At 49.0% G+C, this 23478-nt stretch overlaps 1 protein-coding gene and 1 non-coding gene across 5 annotated transcripts in view; both read left to right on the top strand.

The window, feature by feature from the left end:
- The window catches only part of TTC7B (tetratricopeptide repeat domain 7B), a 279640-nt gene that overhangs the window by 93100 nt on the left and 163062 nt on the right, over positions 1-23478 (top strand). For 3 of the 4 annotated variants that reach the window (XM_055538917.1, XM_055538916.1, XM_055538918.1), the window contains exon 5: positions 7019-7140. In XM_055538917.1, the coding sequence (XP_055394892.1) occupies positions 7019-7140 (122 nt within the window). Of the gene's footprint in view, positions 1-7018; positions 7141-23478 lie in introns of those variants that run through there. The other variant, XM_055538919.1, reaches the window with a different exon arrangement.
- Positions 19262-19388, top strand: LOC129622188 (small nucleolar RNA SNORA11). Its single transcript, XR_008699865.1, has one exon. It is a non-coding gene; the product is annotated as a small nucleolar RNA SNORA11 (small nucleolar RNA).

Below are 23478 nucleotides of genomic sequence, written 5' to 3'. Positions count from 1 at the left end.
AGAACCAACAAAAACTGACAGGGTGCATAGCGAGCACACCTGTGTGACAAGAAACGTGGGAGAGATTCTTCAAGCAAGGAAACGTACAGATCCGTGCAGCGAAATGAAGAGCACCGAACGGTCACACTGAGGGTGAAAGTGAAGTCACTCAGTCGTGTCCTACTCTTTGCGACCCCGTGGACTGTAGCCTATCAGGCTCCTCCATTCATGGGATTTTCCAGGCAAGAGTGCTGGAGTGGATTGCCATTTCCTTGTCCAAGGGATCTTCCCAACCCAGGAATTGAACCCGGGTCTCCTGCATTGCAGGCAGACGCTTTACCGTCTGAATTCCTTTAAAAGATAACTGACTGCCTAAACTAAAAATATTAATGGTGTTTTGTGGGATTTATAACATAGAAGTAAAATTTGTGGCCATAATAGCAAAAAGCATAGGGGAGGAAACAGAATATCCAGGCCAGAATACTGGAGTGGGTAGCCTTTCCCTTCTCCAGGAGATCTTCTCAACCCAGGAATTGAACCCAGGTCTCCTGCATTGCAGGTGGATTCTTTACCAGCTGAGCCACAAGGGAAGCCCAAAGCGTTTATACTATATATGAGTTGGTGTAATATAATTTAGATAAAGGCTGTGAAAAGCTATATTGTAAAACCTCGGGCAGCCACTAAAAAATAAGGAAAAAAAAGACATGATTAACCAGCTGATAGTGAAAATGAAATGGAATCATCAATCCAAAAAAAAGAGAGAGAGAGAAAAGAGAAAAGAAGAATATAGGAGACAATCAAAAGCAAGATGATTATTGGAGGAGGAAACGGCAGCCCACTCCAGTGTTCTTGCCTGGAGAATCCCAGGGACGGCAGGGCCTCGTGGGCTGCAGTCCATGGGGTCGCTAAGAGTTGGACACGACTGAGCGACTTCACTTAGGGTCAGACACCCACTCCAGTGCTCTTGCCTGGAGAATCCCAGGGACGGCGGGGCTTGGTGGGCTGCCATCTATGGGGTCGCACAGAGTCGGACACGACTGAGCAACTTCATTTTCATGCATTGGAGAAGGAAATGGCAACCCACTCCAGTGTTCTTGCCTGGAGAATCCCAGGGATGGCGGGGCCTCGTGGGCTGCCATCTATGGGGTCGCACAGAGTCAGACACGACTGAAGTGACTTAGCAGCAGCAGCAGCAGTAGCAAGATGATTCCAGTCACATCAATGATTATATTAAATGTAAATTGTCTAAGCACTCCAGTTAAAAGGCAGATTTTCAGACTGGACAAAAAAGTAAGACCTAAGTATATGCTATCTGCAAGAAACTATTTAAATGTTAATACATAGGTAGACAAAAAGTAAAATTACACGCTATGCAAACAATAATCAAAGCAAAACTAGACTGGCTGTATTATATCATAAGGTAGAATTAGGAACAAGAACTATTACAGCAGATAAAAGGACTTATATAATAAAAGGAGTCAATTCATCGATAACACATTATAATCCTAAAAGTATGTATACTTAATAATAGAACTTCACGATATATATAAAACAAAATGTATAGAAGAATTTATAACAGTAAATTCTTATAGTAGAAAGAAGGAAAATTTCAAATCAATGATCTACATTTCTGGTTCAAGAAACTAGAAAAATAAGATAATTAAAACCAAAATAAGCAGAAGGAAGGGAATAGTAAAGATTAAAACAGAAATTAGTGAACTAGAAAGTAGATAAACGGTAAACTAGTAAAACCACCAATGGGTTAGTAAAGATCAATAAAATTTATGTAAACCATTAATAATATGAACCAGAAAAGAGAGAGTATACAAATTATCAATACCCAGATAAAAAAAGAGGCACTATAGGTCTATAGATATTAAAAGGATATAAGGGAAAATTATGACCAACTTTAACACCAATAAACTTGATCATTTATAGAAAATAGGCAAATTCTCCGAGAGACACAAAGTACCAAAACTCATTCAAGAAGAAATAGATGGCCCACTCCCCTTAGGTTAGCTGGGTCCAGGCTGCAGAGCCGTGGAAAGTTCCAAGAGCGCTAGTGGACAAGAGCCAGCCTTCCCCTTGCCCTGCAAAGCTGACTAGGGGCTTTGAGGGTGGAGCAGGGAGGCTGAATTATGAATGAAAGAAATTGAATTTATCATTAAAAACCTTCCCATAAAGAAAACTACAGGTCAAGTTGTCTTCCATGGTGAATTCAGTGAAGAGAGATTCAATTTAAGGGAGAAATGATGCCAGTATTATAAAAGCTTTCAAAAAATAGGATAGGAGTAAAACACTCCCTAACTAGATTTACGAAAGCACTGTTTGCTTCCCAGGTGGCTCAGCGGTAAAGAATCCCCCTGCAAAGCAGGACACGCAGGTTCAATCCCTGGGTGGGGAGCATTCCCTGGAGGAGGAAATAGCAACCCCTCTAGTATTCTTACCTGGGAAATCCCATGGACAGAGGAGCCTGGTGGGCTGCAATCCATGGGGTAACGAAGAGTCAGACAAGACTGAGTGAGTAAACAACAAGTCTCTTATGAATAGATGCAAATGTCCTCAGCAAAATACTAGCAAACTGAATCTAGCAGCTTCTAGAAAAAAACAATATACCACAAGAAAGATTCATTTCAGAAATGCAGGGTTGATTTAACATATGGGAATCAATTATGTAATACAATGTATCTATATAATAAAGGAAAAAAACTGCATGATAATGATAATCTCAGTAGATGCCGGGAAAGCATTTGGCAAAATCCAGCACATTGTATGATTAAAAACTCAACAAACTAGGCATAGAAGTTATTATCTTCAGTCTGATAGAAGGCACCCATGAAGCATCTAACCATATATAATGGTGAAAGAGTGGATGCTTTCCTCCCAAGATCAGGAAGAAGACAAGGAAATCTGCTCTTACTACTTCTGTTGCCTAGAGGTTCTAGCCAGTGCAGTGAGACAGGAAAAAGAAATAAAAGGCATCCAGATTGAAAAGAGAGAAGTCAAACTATCTTTATTTGCAGATAACGTGTTCTTGTTTATAGAAAATCCTGAAGAATTTACACACACAGAACTATAACTAACAAATGATTTCAACTAGTTTAGAGGATACAGTCAGTATACAAAAATCACTTTTATCTGTATCCACTAACAATGAGCAATCTGAAAATGAAATTAAAATTACAATTCCAGTTATTATAGCATCAAAAAAGATTAAAATAATAAAAAGAAGTTCAAACATTATACTCTGAAAACTAGAAATTACTGTTGAAAGAAATGAAAAAAAAAAAAAAACTAAATAAATGGAAAAGCAGCCTATGTTCATGGATCAAAAGACTTAATTTGTTACAATAACAGTACTGTCCAATTTATCTACAAATTTAACTGAATCCCCATCAAAATCTCAGTTGCTTTATTTTTTTGCAGGAATTGATAAGCCGAGTCATAAATTTATAATATGGAAATGGAAGGGACCAAAAGAGCCAAAACACTCTTGAAAAAGAACAAAGTTGAGGGACTCATACTTCCCAGTCTCTAAACTTTCTACAAAGCTACAGTAGCTGAGACAGTGCACACAATTAGTATTCCTGAAAAATAACATGGAAAGAAAACAATAAAACAGTAAAAGAATACAATTATATAATCAAAGTGAAATTCTTGAGCTCAAAGAAGTAAGACTTTATCAAACACTTTCTCCATTCTGTGCTAAGTGTTCTATCCATTTATTACTCCATTTAGTCCACAGGACTACACTGAGTGAAAAATTCTGTCTCCATCTCCATTTTTCCAACGAGAAAACTGATGCCTAGAGAGTCCGTGACTTGTCCATAGTGGTGGAGCAGGGCTTTGAGCTCAGAGTGGCAGCCCGACTCCAGTGCCTCACTCGACCTGCAGATCTGAATTTGTAGACAGAGCGTTCATGCTGTGTTCCAAGAACAACGGGCTTAGAATGGTGGCTGACACGACAGCTTCTGGTAGAGTCTCTAGGCTTCGGGGGGAAAAGGGTTCTCTTTGCAGATTGTCTACAGGGAGAGCAGCAAGGCTGGCTTCCAGGTTGTCCACAGAACGTTCAGAGTTGGTGACGGGAGTATCGTCTACCATATTCTGAGGGAGAGAAAGTGTGAAATCCAAGAATGTTGTAGTCAGGTTTAGAGAGACAGAGACAAGAGGGAGACATTCTTGAACACGGAAGAATTTAGGACTTGTAGCACCCTTTTTGGCAGTATTCCACCAAGCAGGAATTGATTTCAAATAGAGGATTAAGGAAACAAGGAATGCATTTTGTTGATTGACTGATTGAGGTATAGTTGAGGTACAATACTGTATAAATTTAGGTGTACAGTGTAGTGATTCACAATTCTTAAAGGTTATATCCCATTATAGTTACTGTAATCCCATTTGTAGTATTGAGAATTATTGGATTATAAATATTATAAAAGGTTGGCTATATTCCCTGTGCTGTACTATATTTCCTTGAAGCTTATTTACTTTATACACACTGGTTTGTACCTCTTAATCCCTACCTGTATCTGACCCCTAGGATGCATTTTAATATAGAACTGATGAAAAACAATTATGGGGTTGGACATAGTTGTTAGGAATTTTGACAATATAAAATAGTGCTATAACAAAACAAGAGGCTGAGGAGAAGACACTGGAGAAGGTATATAGACACGCCAGTCTCCTTATTGCTGTCATGGGTCAACAGATCCTGTATGGAGTTGAAATATGTGGATAAAAGAATGAGCCGTGCACCTGAGGCAAAGAGCTGACTCATTGGAAAAGACCCCGAAGCTGGGAAAGATTGATGGCCAAAGAAGGGGGCGGCGGCGGAAGATGAGATGATTGGCTAGTGTCACTGACTCAGTGGACATAATTTGAGCAGACTCCTGGAGACAGTGGAGGAGAGAGGAGCCTGAGAGCTGCCGTCCGTGGGGTCACAAAGAGGTGGACATGATTTACTGACTGGACAGCAATAACAACAAAATGGGACTTCCCTGGTGGCCCCGGGGCTAACTCTCCGTGCTCTCGATGCAGGGGCCTGGGCTCGAACCCTAGGGGAACTAGATCCCACATGCCACAGCCAAATATTCTACATGCCGCAATGAAGATCAAGGATTCTGGATGCTGCAGCTAAGACCCAGCACAACCAAAGGAATGAACATTTAAACAAAGAAAGGACCTCATCTCTGTCTCTCTTCTCTGGCTCTTGCTTTGTCTCTCTGTCTCTGTCTTTCTGTCTGTATACACACATAACACATACATGCAGGTGCGTATTACACACATGTGTACATATGATAAGTATCAGGTGTATTTTTAATTTTAGAGAGACAGTGAACTTTGTGTTAAAAAACACATTTTTCTGAAATTGAGTGCTTACTTGGGTTACACTTTTGTTTCGCCTGTTACATTTAATTAAAATGAAATGTAATGGTTTAAATTTAAAACCAGCACATACCACAGTCTCAGTGTCTGTAAAATGATTTTTATCTTTCTCTCGTCTTGGCACTTACATGGGCAGAGATATGGGTTATTGTTCCATCAATGCTCACTGGTTGTTGTTATGTGATAGAATTGGTCATGCTTCTTTTTTTTGTATGGTACTGCATTGCTTTTGCTTTAAAATAATCATGGAGCTTTTAAAAATTGAAAACTATTCTCAAAAACAAATGATAATTTTTTTAAAAGTTTCAATGTTGGACTTCCACGTGGAAATATCAAGGAAGTAGTTAGACATGAGTCTGGGAAAAGTCTGGACAGAGATGACCAAGTGGGCAGGTGGCAGCATGGAGGTGGTTTCTGAGGAGCAGATGAGGTCATCTGGGAGACCTAAGAGGAGAGGATGCGGCTCAGAGGGGCACTCTGCATCTCCGCCGCTTAGAGGGTGGCTGGGGGAGGAGCCGCAGCCGGGCCAAAAATGACGGTGCCCGGAGGTGGGAGGAACACCTACCTCTTAGCACTTGCAGAGCCAAGCGCTAAGTCAGGAAGGAGCCAGGCACTTCTGATAAGATGCTGGGATGTAGTTCAAATGCGAGGGTTGCCCACTTGGATGTCATTCTACAACATACGGTTCATTGTATGTGTCTTCTACTTCTCCCCTCCGGCAACCCCAGAGCTCACAAGGTAGAGACCCAGCAGCTGCTTTAATTCCCCTGGAAGGATCATTTCAAGACCTCAAGAATATCGGGGGTTTGGCTAACAGCTGGGTTTCTGGAGAGCTGCTGACTTGCAGTTGATGTTGGCAGCATGTTTGGAGAGCATCTGGGTGGTTTCTAAATGGGCCACAAGTAGCTTGTGGTTGATAAATGCTTTATTTGACTCGTGAGTTTAAAGAGAGTAACCTCTGTAACAGTAGATATGTGTTTACACTTCATTATGTCCCACTCCACTCGCAAGTCTTTCCCTTGATTAGTTGGCAGTCTTTCTGGCAGGGCTAAACACGCCAGCCTTTAAAGCCTCGTTGTCTGCTGACAGGCAGTCTGGCTGGGGAGAGGGAGCCGAGGTCGCTTTTCTTGAGCCCTCTGTCCTCGAGAGCAGGTGGCTGCGGCTGCAGCCCCTGGCCTGGCGCAGTTGCTGTCGGGCCAGTTCTCGGGCAGGGCCAGTCACAGGTCCCTCCGCTCTTTCTGAAGCTCACCCGAGTCTGCAGGGCTGAAGCCGCGGGCTGCGTCCGAGACTGAGCCCTTGGTGGGGACGGCCGTTTCTGCCCGTTGCTGGACCTGCGTCTTTGCCGCCAAGCCTCTCTGTCAGCATCTCGGCCTTGCAGAGCCGAACCTCTGAGGCTCCGGCTGGCACCATGTGCCCATCAACGGCCATCAGCGCGCAGGCCTCCTGGCAGGAGGAACGCGCGCGCCTGGGGCAGCAGTCGCCCCCTGTCGCACAGAAGCCCTGTGCGCTTTTCTCGTCCCCACCCAGCGCCGTGCACTGATGCTTGTGAACGGAAGTCCATTTTTCAAGTCCAGCTGTGCGTTTGCAGATAGGGTTTGAAGGAAGTAGGCTTGCATGTGGATCTGATTAGTTTTCCGATTTTCTCCCCTTCCAGGTAATACTTTCTAATATTCAGAACAGAAGTCCTAAGCCTGGCCCTGCTCCCCACGATCAAGAACTAGGTTTTTTCCTAGAAACGGGACTGCAGAGAGCCCATGTCCTCTATTTCAAAAATGGGTAAGCCGTCTTCTCTTTTTAAATCAAGTTCCTAACAAAGGAAAGCAGAAAGCATTATCATGTGTGTTCAGTTTTGTTGTTATCCTAAAGCAGTTTGAAATACACACCACAACTGGAATTTCTTGAAGAAAGAGTGAGCGTAGGCTCTTTTGTCTCCTCTCCACCTGGCTTGTCACCTTCGCGGGAGATTCCAAGGAGGGAGAAGGGTGTGTGAACACGAGTCTCCGTCCAGAGCCCCGGGGCCAGGGGAGGGGGGCCCAGCCCCGTGCCCTGCTGCCCCCGTGGGACGGTCCTGCCAGGCCCCCCTGCTTTGCTGCGGGACGCGTTAGTGAGTGGGCAGCCCTGGCCCGCAGGCTCGCCTCCCTTTGGATGGCCGGTCCCTTTAGAGAACTGGATTGCCAGGTCTCAGACGGTCTTTATGAAAGTGCGTCTGCCTGGAAGGCCATGCCAGTTCAGTTCCTCCCTGAGCTGCCTCTGAAAGGGGCTTTTAGAGGTTTAAGAGTGGTGCATTTGACGTTCACTGTCCTTCCCGTGTTGCCCTTATGAGACACGCGATGATGCTGTTCAGACCTCCTCAGCTGTCCTTGTTTTGACCTTGTGCTTCAGGATAGGTGTCCGTGGAGACCGACGGTAGGTGTCTGACTCCCCCGTAGCTCCTCCGAGGCCACACGCAGGGGGCCCCTCCCTCTAGGAACGGTCCCGCAGAGCTCCCAGCTACAGACGGGATAACGGCAACGTTCAGCTGCTCCCTCTTCATTTTCAAGAGCTTCAAACCTCGGGGCGTAGCTCACGGAAGCCAGATTTCATCTCTGCTCAGGGGCCCAGAGCCACGTGCTTCCGTTTCCCTTTCCCTGGGGAGTAAGTGCTTATTTTCCAAATCCTGTTAAATTGTTTGTGGAGAAGGCCCACCTTACCCCAAAGGTTCGGATTGGCAGGTCCCACAAAAGGCTGCGGTAAACACCTCAAGGTTTGGAATGGCCTGGTGGCTTTGGCTTAGAGATGCTTTCGAGTTTGATCTCATCTGTCTCTGATTCAGATCGTCTGAGTGATGGTGCTTGGCCCCCAGGCTGAGTTTTGAGTTCTAGTTTCCTTGCTGTTATAAATAGCGGGAGAAGGGATGGAACATGGGAATATTTTCCTAGTGATCTTTTTTCTTCCTTTTCACAATAAATCGTGGTCATCACAGAGGATACTCCAACCTGGCTTTCCCTCCCTGTAACTGAGAGTGTGTGTGATTGATGGACAAGCCCAGAGGCTGGAATGAATTGCGGGGAGGCGGGGGGCTTTCAGAAACCCCCAACCAGCAGCTTCTGTTGGAAATGCTTTGTATGAGACTGATGAGGGTGGGCTGGCCAGCTTATTTTCCCATTTGAAGCCTGCACATCGAGCAGGAAGAAGCAGGGCCATTGGGCTCAGATGTCTTGTCCTGAACCTCTGGATGCCCCCAGCACCCAACAGAAAAATAGTGCTGAGAAGTCTGCAAAGGTGACGGGTCACATGCTGGAACTGCTCCCGGGTTCAGGCCTCATTTCATTTCACGCCAGTTCAAGGCGATTCCCATTGGCATAGTCAAAGTCCCATAGTTAAAGTTGGGGGGCTGCTCCGTCTCGAAGCCCCTGTCCCTCTTTGCTTGTCTCGCTGGGCTTTAAAGAGCAGCGATGCCCTGAGCCGGCGACTGGGGAGGCCTCACCAGCTCCTCAAGACGGGGGCTGAGAGCAGTGACGAGAGCTGACGGGTGGGTGGAGGCAGAGGGGAAGGAGAGAGACCAGCAGGAGGCCCTGGACGTGCCCAGTGCCATCGGCTGCGTACATGGTGGGTCACCCAGAGCCCGGGGGCCGCACTGGGGGGCATCTGACGGTGGCCGCCCCCCCGGAGTCTGCAGGGCACGTGGGGACAGACGGGCCGGGCTCCGGGGGCTTCCCGTCCTGCGGTGCATTCGCTGCCTCGCTGTCTCACTCCTTTTTGTGTTTCTACATTTGAAAAATATGTATCTGGGAGAATATAATGGACAGAGATTGACTCATTTTCAAGGATAGGAAGATGCATCGTAGATGAGTTTAGCAATAAGAGACACACAATTGATAAAGCGTATCTTTTACTTTAGAAATATGCTTAAATATATTCAGCTTTTTCATTGCCAAGCTGGTGACCTCGGGGCTCTCTCAGAAAGACCCTGGCCCTGGGGCCAGTCCCTGGGCCCCTCCTGCTGCCTCGCGTCTCCCCTCTTCACCACGTGCTCTCACCTGGTCACTGACCCTCACGGCGTCGCCTTACCCATGTCCACCTGCACCCTGCAACGTTGCCTGGGTTTCACATGCTTGGCTTCTGCGCTCTGACCTCAGTCCTCCTGGCTCTGCCCCGCTGCAAGGGAGATGCTGTGCGCTGGGCTTCGGTCTGACCCTCAAACTGTGGCCTCATCCACCGTCCAGCCTGGCTTGTGAAGAAGCACTGGACCCCAGGATGAGGCATGGCTGGGGTGTTCCCAGCCTGCACTGTGGTGCTTTCTCATCACACTTACATCATGCGAAATGCTGGGCTGGATGAATCACAAACTGAAATTAAGACTACTGCGAGAAATATCAATAACCTCATATATACAGATGATGCCACCCTAAGGGCAGAAAGTGAAGAGGAACTAAAGACGGTCTTGATGAGGGTCAAAGGAGAGTGAAAAAGCTGGCTAAAAATTCAGCATTCAACAACTAAGATTCTGGTCCCATCACTTCATGGGAAATAGAAGGGGAAGAAGTGGAAACAGTGACAGATTTTATTTTCTTGTCTCCAAAATCACTGTGGACAGTGACTGCAGCCAGGAAATTAAAAGACATTTGCTCATTAGAAGGAAAGCTATGACAAACCTAGATGGCATATTAAAAAGCAGAGACATCACTTTGCCAACGAAGGTCCGTCTAGTCAAGGCTATGTTTTTTTCCAGTAGTCATGTATGGATGTAAGAGTTGGACTATAAAGAAAGCTGAGCGTCAAAGAATTGATGTTTTTGAACTGTGGTGTTGAAGACTCTTGAGAGTCCCTTGGACTTCAAGGAGATCCAACCAGTCCATTCTAAAGGAGATCAGTCCTGAATGTTCATTGGAAGGACTGATGCAGAAGCTGAAATTCCAATACTTTGGCCACCTGATGTGAAGAGCTGACTCATTAGAAGAGACCCTGATGCTGGGAAAGATTGAAGGCAGGAGGAGAAGGGGATGACGGAGGATGAGATGGTTGGATAGCATCATGAACTCAATGGACATGAGTTTGAGCAGACTCCCGGAGAAGGTCAGGGCAGCCTGGTGAGCTGCAAAGAGGGGTTGCAAAGAGTCGGAGTCGACTGAGCAACTGAAGGACATCATCACACTTCTCCTGTCTGCCAGATCCTCTACAGCTGCTTCTCCCGCCCGCTCCTCTCTCCCCTCCTTCCCTTCCCGTTCCTTCCTCACCCCTCCCCTCCTCACTCCCCTTTCTGGCCCCCTGGGAGGGAGACAGCACGTGCTCTCACCAGGCCCATGTGTCCTGGGCGTGGTCTGAGCTGGCACACCCCCCTGTGGGTCTCACCTCTGTTTTTCTCATCCCTCTGGGTGGCAGCAGCAAGCCTGTTAAGGCTGAAAAAACACCTGCTGAGGCTTTGCTGCTGAGGCGGGAGGAGGAGGGATGACAGAGCATGAGGTGGCCGGAGGGCATCACCGACTACATGGACATGAGTTTGAGCAAGCTCCGGGAGTTGGTGATGGACAGGGAGGCCTGGTGTACTGCAGTTCATGGGGTTGCAAAGAGTCGGACACAACTGAACTGAACTGAACTGAACTGACGCTTTGCAGAGGTGAAGTCAGAGCGCGTTGGCCTCAGACGGCCAGGGCTGCTGCTCTGAAATCCTCAGATTGCCTTGCCCACGGCAGGCCCTCGGATGGGGGGCCGAGTGGATGCTGGAGCCAGAGGACCTGATGAGGAGCCAGCCCTCCTCCCAGCTGGGCGTCCATTTCTTTATCTCTCTGTGTGTGTGTGCATGTGTGTGCTAATTCTTTTCAGTCTTGTCTGACTGTGTGTGACCCCATGGTCTGTAGCCCGCCAGGCTCCTCTGTCCACGGGATTCTCCAGGCAAGAACACTGGAGTGGGTTGTCAAGCCCTCCTCCAGGGGATCTTCCCAACCCAGGTATCGAACCCACGGCTCTTATGTCTCCTGCACTGGCAGGCGAGCTCTTTGTGCCCCTGGGAAGGCCTTCCTTATCGGCCTAAACACCCGGGAGCTGCGGTGAGGTGCACCCAAGAGACCGCGCATGGAGTGCTTGGTGCAGCGCCAGGCGGGCGGGCAGCGGTGAATTGTGATTTCTGCTGATGATGATGCCCGGCTGGCTTTCCAGCTGGAAGCGGGGCCACAGGCAGGTCAGACCCCAATTCCTGAGGCAGGCATCGCTCGCTTGATTGCAGCGCCTCATGCAGCAGCGCTCGCAAGGAAGGGAGTTTATTTGTGACCGCTGGTGCACGTGGTCTCTGCCCAAGAGGCATTGCGATCAGCCTGGATAACCTGTAATAACCGAGGGCCGCGATTCTGTCTCAGAGAAGGGAGGAGGGGCGAGCATTCGGGCAGCACAGCCCGTGCAGAGGAGCGGCCTGGGGCTCCCCCAGCTTTCCAGGAGACAAGCGTCACCCCACCCCCACAGCTTGAGTCCGCGACGCCAGAATGGCCAGAGCAGCTTGAGTTAGGATGCTGTTTATTTGCTCCACGTTGATTTAGGAATATTCAACCATGTCTTGGGCTTCCCAGGTGGCTCAGGGGTAAAGAACTTGTCTGCCAATGCAGGAGACGCAGGTTCGATCCCTGGGTCGGGAAGATCCCTTGCAGGAGGGCACAGCAACCCACTCCAGTGTCCTTGCCTGGAGAATCCCATGGACAGAGGAGCCTGGTGGGCACAGTCCATGGGGTCACAAAAGAATCAGACACGACTTAGGACTGAGCAGCAACAACAAATTATACCTTATAAACAGAGTAGCAGAGATTTCTAGCAGTGTTTCTTCCGTGTCTGCCGTGTCAGGTGTACTCAGTAAGCCAAATGGATTGTATGTAGTATATGTTTTCCCTGGTTCTGAATTGGTTTTAATTCAGGGAAAGGGAAAGTGAAAGTTGCTCAGTCGTGTCCGACTCTTTGCGACTCCATGGACTGTAGCCCACCAGGCTCCTCTGTCCATGGAATTTTCCAGGCAAGAATACTAGAGTGGATTGCCATGCCCTTTTCCAGGGAACCTTCCCCACCCAGGGATTGAACCGGGGTCTCCCGCATTGTAGGCAGACAGATGCTTTACCGTCTGAGCCACCAGGGCGGCACAGGGAGGGTGAGGGTGGGGATAAATTAACGTGAGAAGACACATGAGCGTCGGCGCTGGGAGATGCGCCCGCTGGGTTGTACTCTTTCCTGGGTCGCATCAGGAGTTCTGTGTGGGAGGCCCTGACTTGGAGAGCGTAGGAGGGCAGGCAGTGTGGTCAGACTCCGGGCTTCCCTGAGGAGTTTGCAGCCAGGCCAGGCAATAAGGGGGGATTGTGCGACTAGAATCAGTCACCAGGATGCTTTCGTTGTCGTTCAGTTGCTAGGTCGTGTCTGACGCTTTGCAACCCCATGGACTGCAGCACGCCAGACTCCTCTCTCCTCCACTGTCTCCCGGAGTTTGCTCAGATTCATGTCCACTGAGTCAGTGATGGTATCTAATCATCTCATCCTCTGTCGTCCCCTTCTCCTTTTGCCTTCAGTCTTTCCCAGCACGAGGTTCTTTTCCAGTGAGTCAGCTCTTCCCATCAGGTGGCCAGAGTATTGGAGCTTCAGCTTCGGCATCAGTCCTTCCAGTGAATAATCAGGACTGATTTCCTCTAGGGTTGACGGGTTCGATCTCCTTGCAGTCCAGGGACTGTATGTGTTGGTTATGACTCTGTGCATCACCACTGTGTGCTGGTTTGAACTAGACCACTAGTTACCACCACACGTTGACTTGTAGAAGTTTCTGAACTTCCCCAGTCGTCTTGTTGACCTTTGCAACCGTTCAGCCCTGCTCAGTGTAGCTTGGAATCAGCAGGCAGGAAGAAGGGCCGTGAGGCTGGCCGTGTACCCTGGGTGCTGAGCTTCCTGGGTTTATGGCCTCAGAGAAGCAGGAGCTTCAGACAGGCTCCTGCAGCCGGGGAGGTGGCGTTTGCTGGATGCGCTGGTCTCTCCAGGCTCCAGAGCAGAGCGACTCGGCCCTGTCCTTTGCCTTCTTGCCTTCAGAACGTCTTCCTTCTGGCAGTGATAGAAGTGGTGGCTTTTTCAACTGTGCGCTCATTTTTACATTAAGAGTCAAAGAGAAAATTCAGACACTTTTCCAGCAAGCATTTATTTAATATACATCAACTTTTTGTACATGACATTTCTCAAGAGATTCAGAGAGTAAAAGGAAATGAGCCTGTACTCTGGGAGATGGTAGGAGAAAGAAACAGGGAACGACGTCACACGTCACTTTAAAGGTGACGGCTAAGAGAAAACGGTAGGGGACTTCCTTGGGCTGGCAGTTAAGAAGCCTCCTTGCAAGGCAGGGGATGCAGGTTCCATCCCTGGTTGGGGAACTAGGAGCCCACGTGCAGCAGAGCAGCGAAGCCCGTGTGCCACCACCGAGGCCCGTGCACCACAAGAAAAGGTCCCATGTGCAGCCAAGACCCGACACATCTAAATAAATTTAATACTTTTTTAAAAAAGGAGCAGACCGTGGAAGAGCACCTAATCACTTTAACTGAGCTGAAGCTTGCAGGCCCATTCATTCATTCAGTATTTATTCATTCATTTAATGAGGATTGAGTGTAGCCCTACCAGGAACCGGGCCCGCACTTAGCACTGGGGCTTTAACGGTGAAAAAGAGTGACAAAGTCCCTGGCCTCCTGGAACCCTGCTTCTGAGAATTGAATAAAACAGGCAGTTTCAGAAGAGTCGGTGCATGTTGTGCCAGGGGAAGTCCAGCTTGCCACAGAAGCAGACAGGAAGCTGCATGTTAAGGCAGCTGCAGATTTGGGAAGGGGGGTACAGCTTTTGGAGAAGTGGGCTTGAGGCGATGTAGGTGCAGGCTGGGGAGAGTCGGGGGTGCTTTCCAACTAGCTGGTAGGAACGTGGGGTTAGGACTGTGTTCAGTGTTCTCTGTGGGAAACCAGGGGGCTCCGGGGCAAAGGGCCCGCCTGTCAAGCAGGAGACGCAGGATACTCAGGTTTGATCCCTGAGTCGGGAAGATCCCCTGGAGAAGGGAACGGCAACCCAGTCCAGTATTCTTGTCTGGAGAATCCCATGGATAGAAGAGCCTGGTGGGCTGCAGTCCACGGGGTTGCAAAATGTCATACAGAACCGAAGCGACTTAGCTCAGATACGCACAGCATTGTATGTATTCTGCAGGGTATGAGGAAGCCACTCTGGTTGGAGCAGAGGCTTGTAAACGTATAGGTTTTTCTATAAACCTCCCAGCACAGGACCTGGCGTGCAGGAGGTGAAGTCAGCCAGCTAACGCAGCTCTGCTGTGGGCCGGGACGGTGCGTGGTCCTGAGCTGATGAACAGAAGACACAGCCCAGGCTCTCAGGGAGGATGCCGTCTAGTGAGGGACATGATAAGCAAGTAAACCCGTGCTTAAAATCACAAATCACAGTGAGTGCTAGAAGATGAAAGAGTGCAGCAAATAACAGGGCGCGTGCTTACGTAAGGTGGTCGGGGAAGGCCTCCTGAGGAGGTGACAGGAGACCAGGACTTGAAGGTTGAAAGGGAGGGAAACAGGCCAACAGCAGGAGAAAGACTGTTGCAAGCAGAGGGCTGGCTGCGCGTGAGGTCTTGCCCCAGGGAAGAGCTTGGCGTGTTGAGGAATCCAAAAAGGGTCCCATGGGGCTGAAGCGGAGGGGAAAGGGGAGAGTCCCAGACTCCCCTGGTCTGGCTGGCCCTGAAGAAGGCAGGTCTGCTGCGGGGGCGGACGGTGGGAGAGCTGTGGCCGTCCAGGGAAGAAGCCCCGAGTCACTGGAACGAAAGCGAGGGGACAGTGGGGGTTGGGCACAGATGCCCCTCAGAGGTGACAGCGGGAGCAGGGAGAGAAGTGAGTGCCCTGGAGGCGTGTGGGGTGCTGGGTGCTCGGTCCCAAGGGTGCGGGGACTCGCTTGAGGCACAAGTTGGGTGTTTCAGTGCATTGGTGATATTTAAAGCCCTGGACTGGCTGGAGTCAGGGAGGGACAGAGTGTGAAGAGAGAAGCCCAAACAGCCCAGGGCCCAGCAGGAAACCTCCAAGAGCTGGCGCAGGGCTCAGGGGAGGGGCCCACAGGGAGCCACCGGGGGAGCGGACCAGGAGGGACGTCCCCGTGGAGACCCCGAGTGTCACCTGGGGCGAGTGATGCTGTGATGTTCATGAGGGTGAAGACCAAGGCACGGGGTGAGATTCCATGCACGGCATCCATGACCTTGATGGGACTTTTGCTGGACGGCCAGAGCTGCTGCTCAACTGGGGAGAGAGGGGCAGACGCAAGGGTGGTATCAGAGGCGGGGTGCTTTCAATCAATGTTATTTCCCTTCCCATTTCCTTTTCCAAGTCGGCTTCTTGCTGGAGGATGGGTGGTGGAAAGATGGTGGAAGGCTAAAAACAAGGCTAAAAACAAGCTTCTTCCAGGCGTGGAGAAGCTTGGGGTATCACGAAGAGCCCAGACTAGGGTGGTTCATTTGGCCAGAACCTAGTGCCAGAAGAATCATGCCCCCACGCTGGTCAGATGTGGTTCATTTTACTTGGTTTTTGGCCATAGGCTACACCGTGATCTCAGCAAGAAGCACGTGTGCGTTTGACTGAGAGGAAGATGGAGTGATGGAGAGAGTGGGGGTCCGTGCAGGTGGCAGCTTCCCTTACTCACAGTCGCCTCGGGGGAAGTTTTTGGAGCAGTGTGAGTCCTGCAGCCTAGCCGCCTCGCCCACCCCGGGGATGCCTCTTGTCCTTCAGGGAGTCTTGAGTCTGGAAGATTTGGGGTCAACCCAGTCACCTGTGCTAAGCACTTCACACAAGTCATTTCAGTAACAAGAAGACTTCATAGCAGTTGAGCTGTTGGTCGGTTTTGGAATCTGAAAATCCTAGAGTCCAGATGGCTTGTTGTTGCTGTTGCTGTCCAGTCCCCAGTCGTGACTCTGCGACCCCCTGGACTGCAGCACGCCAGGCCTCCCTGTCCCTCACCGTCTCCCAGAGTTTGCCCAAGTTCATGTTCATTGCATCGGGAGGCCATCCAGCCATCTCATCCTCTGACGCCCTCTTCTGCCCTCGATCTTTCCCAGCATCAGAGACTTTTCCCATGGGCTGTCTGTTCACATCAGATGACCAAAATGCTGGAGCTTCAGCTTCAGCATCAGTCCTTCCAGTGAATATTCAGGGTTGATCTCCCTTAAGATGGACTGGTTTGATCTCCTTGCTGTCCAAGGGGCTCTCAGGAGTCCTCTCCAGCACCACAGTTCAAAGGCATCAATTCTTTGGTGCTCTGCCTTCGTTATGGTCCAGTTCTCACAGCCGTGTGTGACCCTGGGAAGACCTCAGCCTTGACTGTGTGGCCCTTTGTCGGGAGAGAAGCGTCTCTGCTTCCAGCACACTCTCTGGGTTTGTCATCGCTTTCCCGCCGAGAAGCAAGCGCCTTCTGATTTCAGGGCTGCAGTCACCGTCTGCAGTGATTCTGGAGCCCAAGAAAAGAAAGTCTGTTACTGTTTCCTTTGTTTCCCCATCTATTTCCCATGAAGTGATGGAACCGGATGCCATGATCTTAGTTTTCTGAATGCTGAGTTTTAAGCCAACTTTTTCACTCTTCTCTTCCACTTTCATCAAGAGGCTCTTTAGTTCTTCTTTGCTTTCTGCCAAAAGGGTGGTGTCATCTGCATATCTGAGGTTATTGATATTTCTCCCAGCAATCTTGATTCCAGCTTGTGCTTCATTCAGCCCGGCATTTCTCATGATGTACTCTGCAAATAAATTAAACAAGCAGAGTGACAATATACAGTCTTGACATACTCCTTTCCCAATTTGGAACCAGTCTGTTGTTCCATGTCCAGTTCTAACTGTAGCTTCTTGACCTGCATACAGATTTCTCGGGAGGCAGGTAAGGTGGTCTGGTATTCCCATCTCTTTCAGAATTTTCCACAGTTTGTTGTGATCCACACAGTCAAAGGCTTTGGCATAGTAAATAAAGCAATAGATGTTTTTCTGAAACTCTCTTGCTTTTTTGATGATACATTGGATGTTGGCAATTTGATTTCTGGTTCCTCTGCCTTTTCTAAATCCAGCTTGAACATCAGGAAGTTCATGGTTCATGTACTGTTAAAGGCTGGCTTGGAGAATTTTGATCATTACTTTCCTAGCATGTGAGATGAGTGCAATTGTGTGGTAGTTTGAACATTCGTTGGCATTGCCTTTCTTTCGGATTGGAAGGAAAACTGACCTTTTCCAGTTCTGTGGCCACAGCTGAGTTTCGAAGCCTGCTGGCATATTGAGTGCAACACTTTCACAGCATCATCTTTTAGGATTTGAAATAACTCAACTGGAATTCCATCACCTCCACTAGGTTTGTTTGTAGTGATGCTTTCTAAGGCCCACTTGATTTCACATTCCAGGATTTCTGGCTCTGGGTGAGTGGTTACACCATCGTGATTATTTTGGTCATGAAGATCTTTTTTGTACAGTTCTTCTGTATATTCTTGCTACCTCTTCTTAATATCTTCTGCTTCTGTAAGGTCCATACCATTTCTGTCCTTTAGCAAGCCCATCTTTGCATGAAATGTTCCCTTGGTATGTCTTATTTTCTTGAAGAGATCTCTAGTTTTTCCCATTCTGTTGTTTTCCTCTATGTCTTTGCACTGATCACTGAGGAAGGCTTTCTTATCTCTCCTTGCTAGTCTTTGGAACTCTGCATTCAGATGCTTCTATCTTTCCTTTTCTCCTTTGCTTTTCGCTTCTCTTCTTTTCACAGCTATTTGTAAGGCCTCCCCAGACAGCCATTTTGCTTTTTTGCATTTCTTTTCTATGGGAATAGTCTTGATCCCTGTCTCCTGTACAGTGTCACGAACCTCATTCCATAGTTCATCAGGCACTCTATCTATCAGATCTAGGCCCTTAAATCTATTTCTCACTTCCACTGTATAATCATAAGGGATTTGATTTAGGTCATACCTGAATGGTCTAGTGGTTTTTCCTACTTTCTTCAATTTAAGTCTGAATTTGGCAATAAGGAGTTCATGATCTGAGCCACAGTCAGCTCCTGGTCTTGTTTTTGCTGACTGTATAGAGCTTCTCCATTTTTGGCTGCAAAGAATATAAACAGTCTGATTTCAGCGTTGACCATCTGGTGATGTCCATGTATAGAGTCTTCTCTTGTGTTGTTGGAAGAGGGTGTTTGTTATGACCAGTGCATTCTCTTGGCAAAACTCTATTAGCCTTTGCCCTGCTTCATTCTGTACTCCAACGCCAAATCTGTCTGTTACTCCAGGTGTTTCTTGACGTCTGCTTTTGCATTCCAGTCCCCTATAATGAAAAGGACATCTTTTTTTGGGTGTGAGTTCTAGAAGGTCTTGTAGGTCTTCATAGAACCGTGCAACTTCAGCTTCTTCAGCGTTAAGGTTGGAGCATGGACTTGGATTACTGTGATGTTGAAAGATTTGCCTTGGAAATGAACAGAGATCATTCTGTCGTTTTTGAGATTGCATCCAAGTACTGCATTTTGGACAAAAGAGTCTGAAATGGGTTAGAGCACATTAAAAATTCCCTTGTGGCTCAGCTGGTAAAGAATCTGCCTGCAATGTGGGAGACCTAGGTTTGATCCCTGGGTTGGGAAGATCCCCTGGAGAAGGGAAAGGCTCCCCACTCCAGTATAGTTCATGGGGTCGCAAGGAGTCGGACATGACTGTGGGACTTTCGCTTTCACATTAAAAGAAAAAAAATCAGGGCCCTTTAGAGATGGGAACTCTGAGACCCAGAGAAATCATGTTGAATGACCATTCAATAAATATTTAGAACCTCACTAGGTTATTTACTAGCACCAAACGCTGTCCTAAGTGAACAAGTCAGACCCAGTCACTGCCGTGACGGGGTTTACATTTTGGTTGGGGAAACAGCAGACAAGGCAGTGTTGAGTTGTGTTCAGAGCAGTCTGCCTGCAGAAATGACTCATCTGTTTGCGACACACGCCACAGGAATCTGGGTTCATCGTGACAAGGAGCCCAAGACCTGTGGCCGTCCCCTGAGCAGCCTGCCCGTGCCCCCCGTGCCTCCGCGTGCTGCAGGCGGGCCTGGCCACAGAGCTGCGTGTTGGAAGCAGAGCCGCGGTAGTTAGTGGGTAACCTGCCACCTAGAACGGTTCAGCCCCTGTGGGTGGGCCCTGAGTGTTCTTACAGACGTAAAGGCTTTGAACCTGTCTTTTCAAAGGAAAAGCAAAGATCACAGTTATATGCCATTCTTGAAGAGACCAAACTATGGAGACAATAAAAAGATCGGTGGCTGCCAGGAGCCTGGGGGAGAGGGGAGATGAATGCACAGAATACGTAAGTGTTTAGAGCAGTGAGAGTACTTTGTGTGCCATTATACGGAAGGATTGTTGTTGTTGAGTCCCTAAGTCTTGTCTAACTCTTTTCAACCTTATGGACTGTGGCCTGGAAGGATTTCCCAGGCAAGAATACCGGAGTGGGCTGCCATTTCCTCTTCCTCCAGGGGATCTTCCCGACCCAGGGATCAAACCGGCATCTCCTGCATTGCAGGCAGACTCTACCACTGAGCCACCAGGGAGCCCGCAGTAACGGATCGGTGTCATTAGACTTTTGTCCAAACCCGTGGAATGTGCGGCACTCTTCCCTTCCTTCCCATGAGCCTTAAGGTGAACCGTGGACTTTGGTGATTAACATGCATCAGTGAAGGTCATCCTTGGTGTAAAAAAAAAGACCGCTCTGGTGAGCAAGGTTGCTAACGCCTGTGTATTTGGGGTGAGGGGGTATATGGGAAATCTCTGTACTTTCCTGTCAACGTGGTTGTAAACCTAAAAGTGTTAAAAACAAGGCGGGGATTAACCAAGGCAGGGTGACTGACCCAGGGTCACACCGCTGGCTGGTGGCCGTGCTGGGTCCCGTGCGCCTCCCGAGGCCCGGCCCCGTCCCTCAGCGCCTGCACCAGCTGCACGGTTAGTGTTCCCGTCTTGGGAATGGAGAGCTGGTCAGCAAGGAGTACATTACACTCAGAAAATAAGGGCAAGGGGTCATTATTTACGTAATAAGCGCCAGCCAAGGCGTCTGTCTTTCGTTTCAGTGTAGACTGGGTCTGGCTCATCCCTTAATCCGTCAAAACTTTAATACGAAAACAAAGGAAACTTTGTCAGTTTTACTTAGGAAACTCCGGGGCCGCGTTCCATGAGTGAATATGGGGACGGGTGGTTGGTTGCTTTCCATGCACTTCACCAGAGCTAGCGTGCTCTGCGTGTTAGAGGCCTGTGTCGCCCAGCGAGGTGGGTGCCTCCATGTTGGGTGGCCCTTGGCTTCAGGAGGGGAGATGGGAGGGGAGGGGAGGGGGCTGGTGAACTCACTGGCGTCCCCGCCTGGCTCTCCCAGCTGCAGGCTGCCCCCGTCAGCCACCATTCAGAGCTAGAATTCCCTGAAGATGAGTGGCTGCAGGAAGTTACCCCAGTTCTTCACCGTTCAATGTCTAAGATAGTGATTTTCTGTTTTAATGGGGGGAAGGGGGAGATTCTTTGTTTATTCATTCACGCATTTATTTATCCATCAAACATTTATGTGCTAGGAGCTAGGGTAGAGACAGCAAAAGATCCCAGTGGATTTTCTAGTCCAACAGGAAGATAAATAACTACAGTGGGCTTAAGTCTTAGCAAAGGCGAAGGCAATACTATGTTTTTTAAATTTAGCCTTTCACTTTGCAAGTTCCTCCGAAAGAGATGGTTATATAACAGTGGTGTCTCAAAATCAAAATTAACTTTAAAAAAAATATATATTTCCCAATAACTCTTGATACGACCAGAGATTGACTCTGGAATTTTCCAATACAGATGGCAGCGTTAGCTGGCTGACTCTCGGGTCATACTCTGGATGGGGTGTCATCAATGAACAGATACAGCAGGAACGTAGTGTGGAGTGAGGAATGCTGCCCACCTCTGTTTAGTTTCAGATGGTTGGTTATAGCATTCACTTGTTCTACCAGGGTTTATTCAGCTCCCACTCCTGCCCGATGTTCTCCAGGTGCTGGGGGTGACATGGTGAGTAGCCAGATATGCTTCTTGCTCTCAGAAAGAAACTGGGTCCTTATAGTCCCGGTGTATGACTGTACCCTAAGATGGTGCTCAGGAGGCAAGGTACCCATTGATTGCTGTGAGACTCCATCTGCAAATGAAGTTGACCTGGGCCTGGTGGGCAGGCAGGGGAGGTTTCCCCAGCAAGTGTCTGAGCAGAGCCTGAAGATGAATCAGTGAACAGGAGCTAACTCGCAAAGGCAAAGTCGGGTGGGAAGTGTTGTTTAGACCTGAAAGGATCCTAAACTGGCAGCAGAGGCATGTGGCTCCACCAGCCCACTCTTCTGCTCTACTTTATTTTTCTCAGCATTGGGCTTCCCTGGTGGCCCAGGTGGTGAAGAACCCATCTGCAGTGCAGGAGACCCAGGTTCAATCTCTGGGTCCCAAAGTCCCCTGGGGAAGGGAATGGCTTCCTACCCCAGTATTCTTCCCTGGAGAATACCATGGACACAGGAGCCTGGCGGACTATAGTCCGTGGGGTCGCAAAGAGTCAGACGTGACTGAGTGACTGAGCAAACAGCGTTTAACCAGCATCAATACTGTGAACAGAGCTTACAGGGGCCTGCTCAGGTTGTTCAGCATTCCAGCCCACGAGACTCGCTCGCCACACTGGGCATCCGTCTGTTGAGACTGACCTAGAATAGAATCAAAGGCTGCCAGCCGGGCACTGTCAGGGGCTTCTCTCCTGTGTGGCCTGTGGGCTGGATTGTCCATCCGGCCACCCGAGAGCTTCGCCCGCCCCTGTCGTGGAGTGTCCTGCTCTAGAGAAGGAGCCTCGCGTCGAGTAGGGGTGGGCTCAGTCCTGGTTTAATGTTTCCCTGGGGAGATACCCAGCTGTACGTCTTCGCAGTCAAGGAAGCCCAAAGCTGTGCTGTCCCCATCAGATATTTATAGCTCCTTCCAGTCCAGATGCAAGTTATCAATCAGGGGTCATTTTTAACATAAGCAAGTTTGCCTCCTAACATAATTGACATTCTATGGGTATCTTTAATTAGGTTTCCAGAGAAGCAGAACTAAAAAGTTAACTTAAGGTCAGATTCTCAAGCAGGAGAGGAAAGGAACTTGCTAACCCTCTCCTGCTTTATATATTTTTTCCTGATCTGTTTGTTGTCTGCCTGCCATCACCAGCATACAAGTTCCAGGAATTTTTGTCTGTCTGGTTTGGGGAGGGGTCTGTATCTGTCTACGGCTGTGTGTGAAGGAGTGAGAGAGTGAGTGAACCTCTCATGTTCAGGGATGGCTGCGGCTCATAGACGCCTGACAGTTGTGTGTTTTCTGTAAAATGAGTTAATACAGCACATGTGTACTGAGCGCTAAGGGCTGAGCCGGGTTCTAGTCCTGGGGTGCAGGGTGGACGCGGCCGCCTGGTCGAGGCTCACGGCGCTACTGCTCCTGCCACAGCTTCTCAGTGGGAGGGCAGAGCTGTGCTCTGGGCTTCCAGATCTTCCTGGATGTTGAAAGGTGATGTCTTTCTGTTGAAAGGGGGTGGAGGGGGCCAGGGACCAAATCATCGCCTCGTCCTCAGTCAGAAATAATATGTTTTCTGGACTCATCACCGGGGCTTCTGCTGTCTGCCTGATCTCTGAGATAAGGCTGTTTCCAGTGATGCCGGCTGCATTATAAGATGCTCTCCAAGCAGGGGGCTTCCCTGGTGACTCAGCGGTAGAGAATCCTCCTGCCAATGCAGGGACACCAGCTCGATCTCTGGGTGGAGAAGATCCCCTGGAGAAGGGCATGGCAACCCCCTCCAGTACTCTTGCCTGGGAAGTCCCATGGACAGAGGAGCCTGGCGGGCTGCAGTCCATGGGGTTGCCAAGAGTTGGACATGACTTAGTGCCTGAACAGTGACCCCAGGCAGGTCTGACGGACTGTTTCATCTCTGGGTGGCAGCGTGGTGCTGGTCAGCCTCCTTCCTTCAGCCGAGACACGTCTGGATTCAGGGTTCCCACAGCAGGAACGCGTTATCCTCTTCCACAGCTTAGTGTTGAGAACCTTTGCTCCCAGAGCCTCCCAGACCTGCATGTTTTTTTTTAATCTGTAGCTCTTTGAGTTGACATCTCA

This window comes from Bubalus kerabau, chromosome 10 (genome assembly GCF_029407905.1).
Source record: "Bubalus kerabau isolate K-KA32 ecotype Philippines breed swamp buffalo chromosome 10, PCC_UOA_SB_1v2, whole genome shotgun sequence".
Lineage (NCBI taxonomy): Eukaryota > Metazoa > Chordata > Mammalia > Artiodactyla > Bovidae > Bubalus > Bubalus kerabau.
Note: the sequence above shows the minus strand (reverse complement) of the source record. Positions and strands in the feature narration are given on the sequence as shown.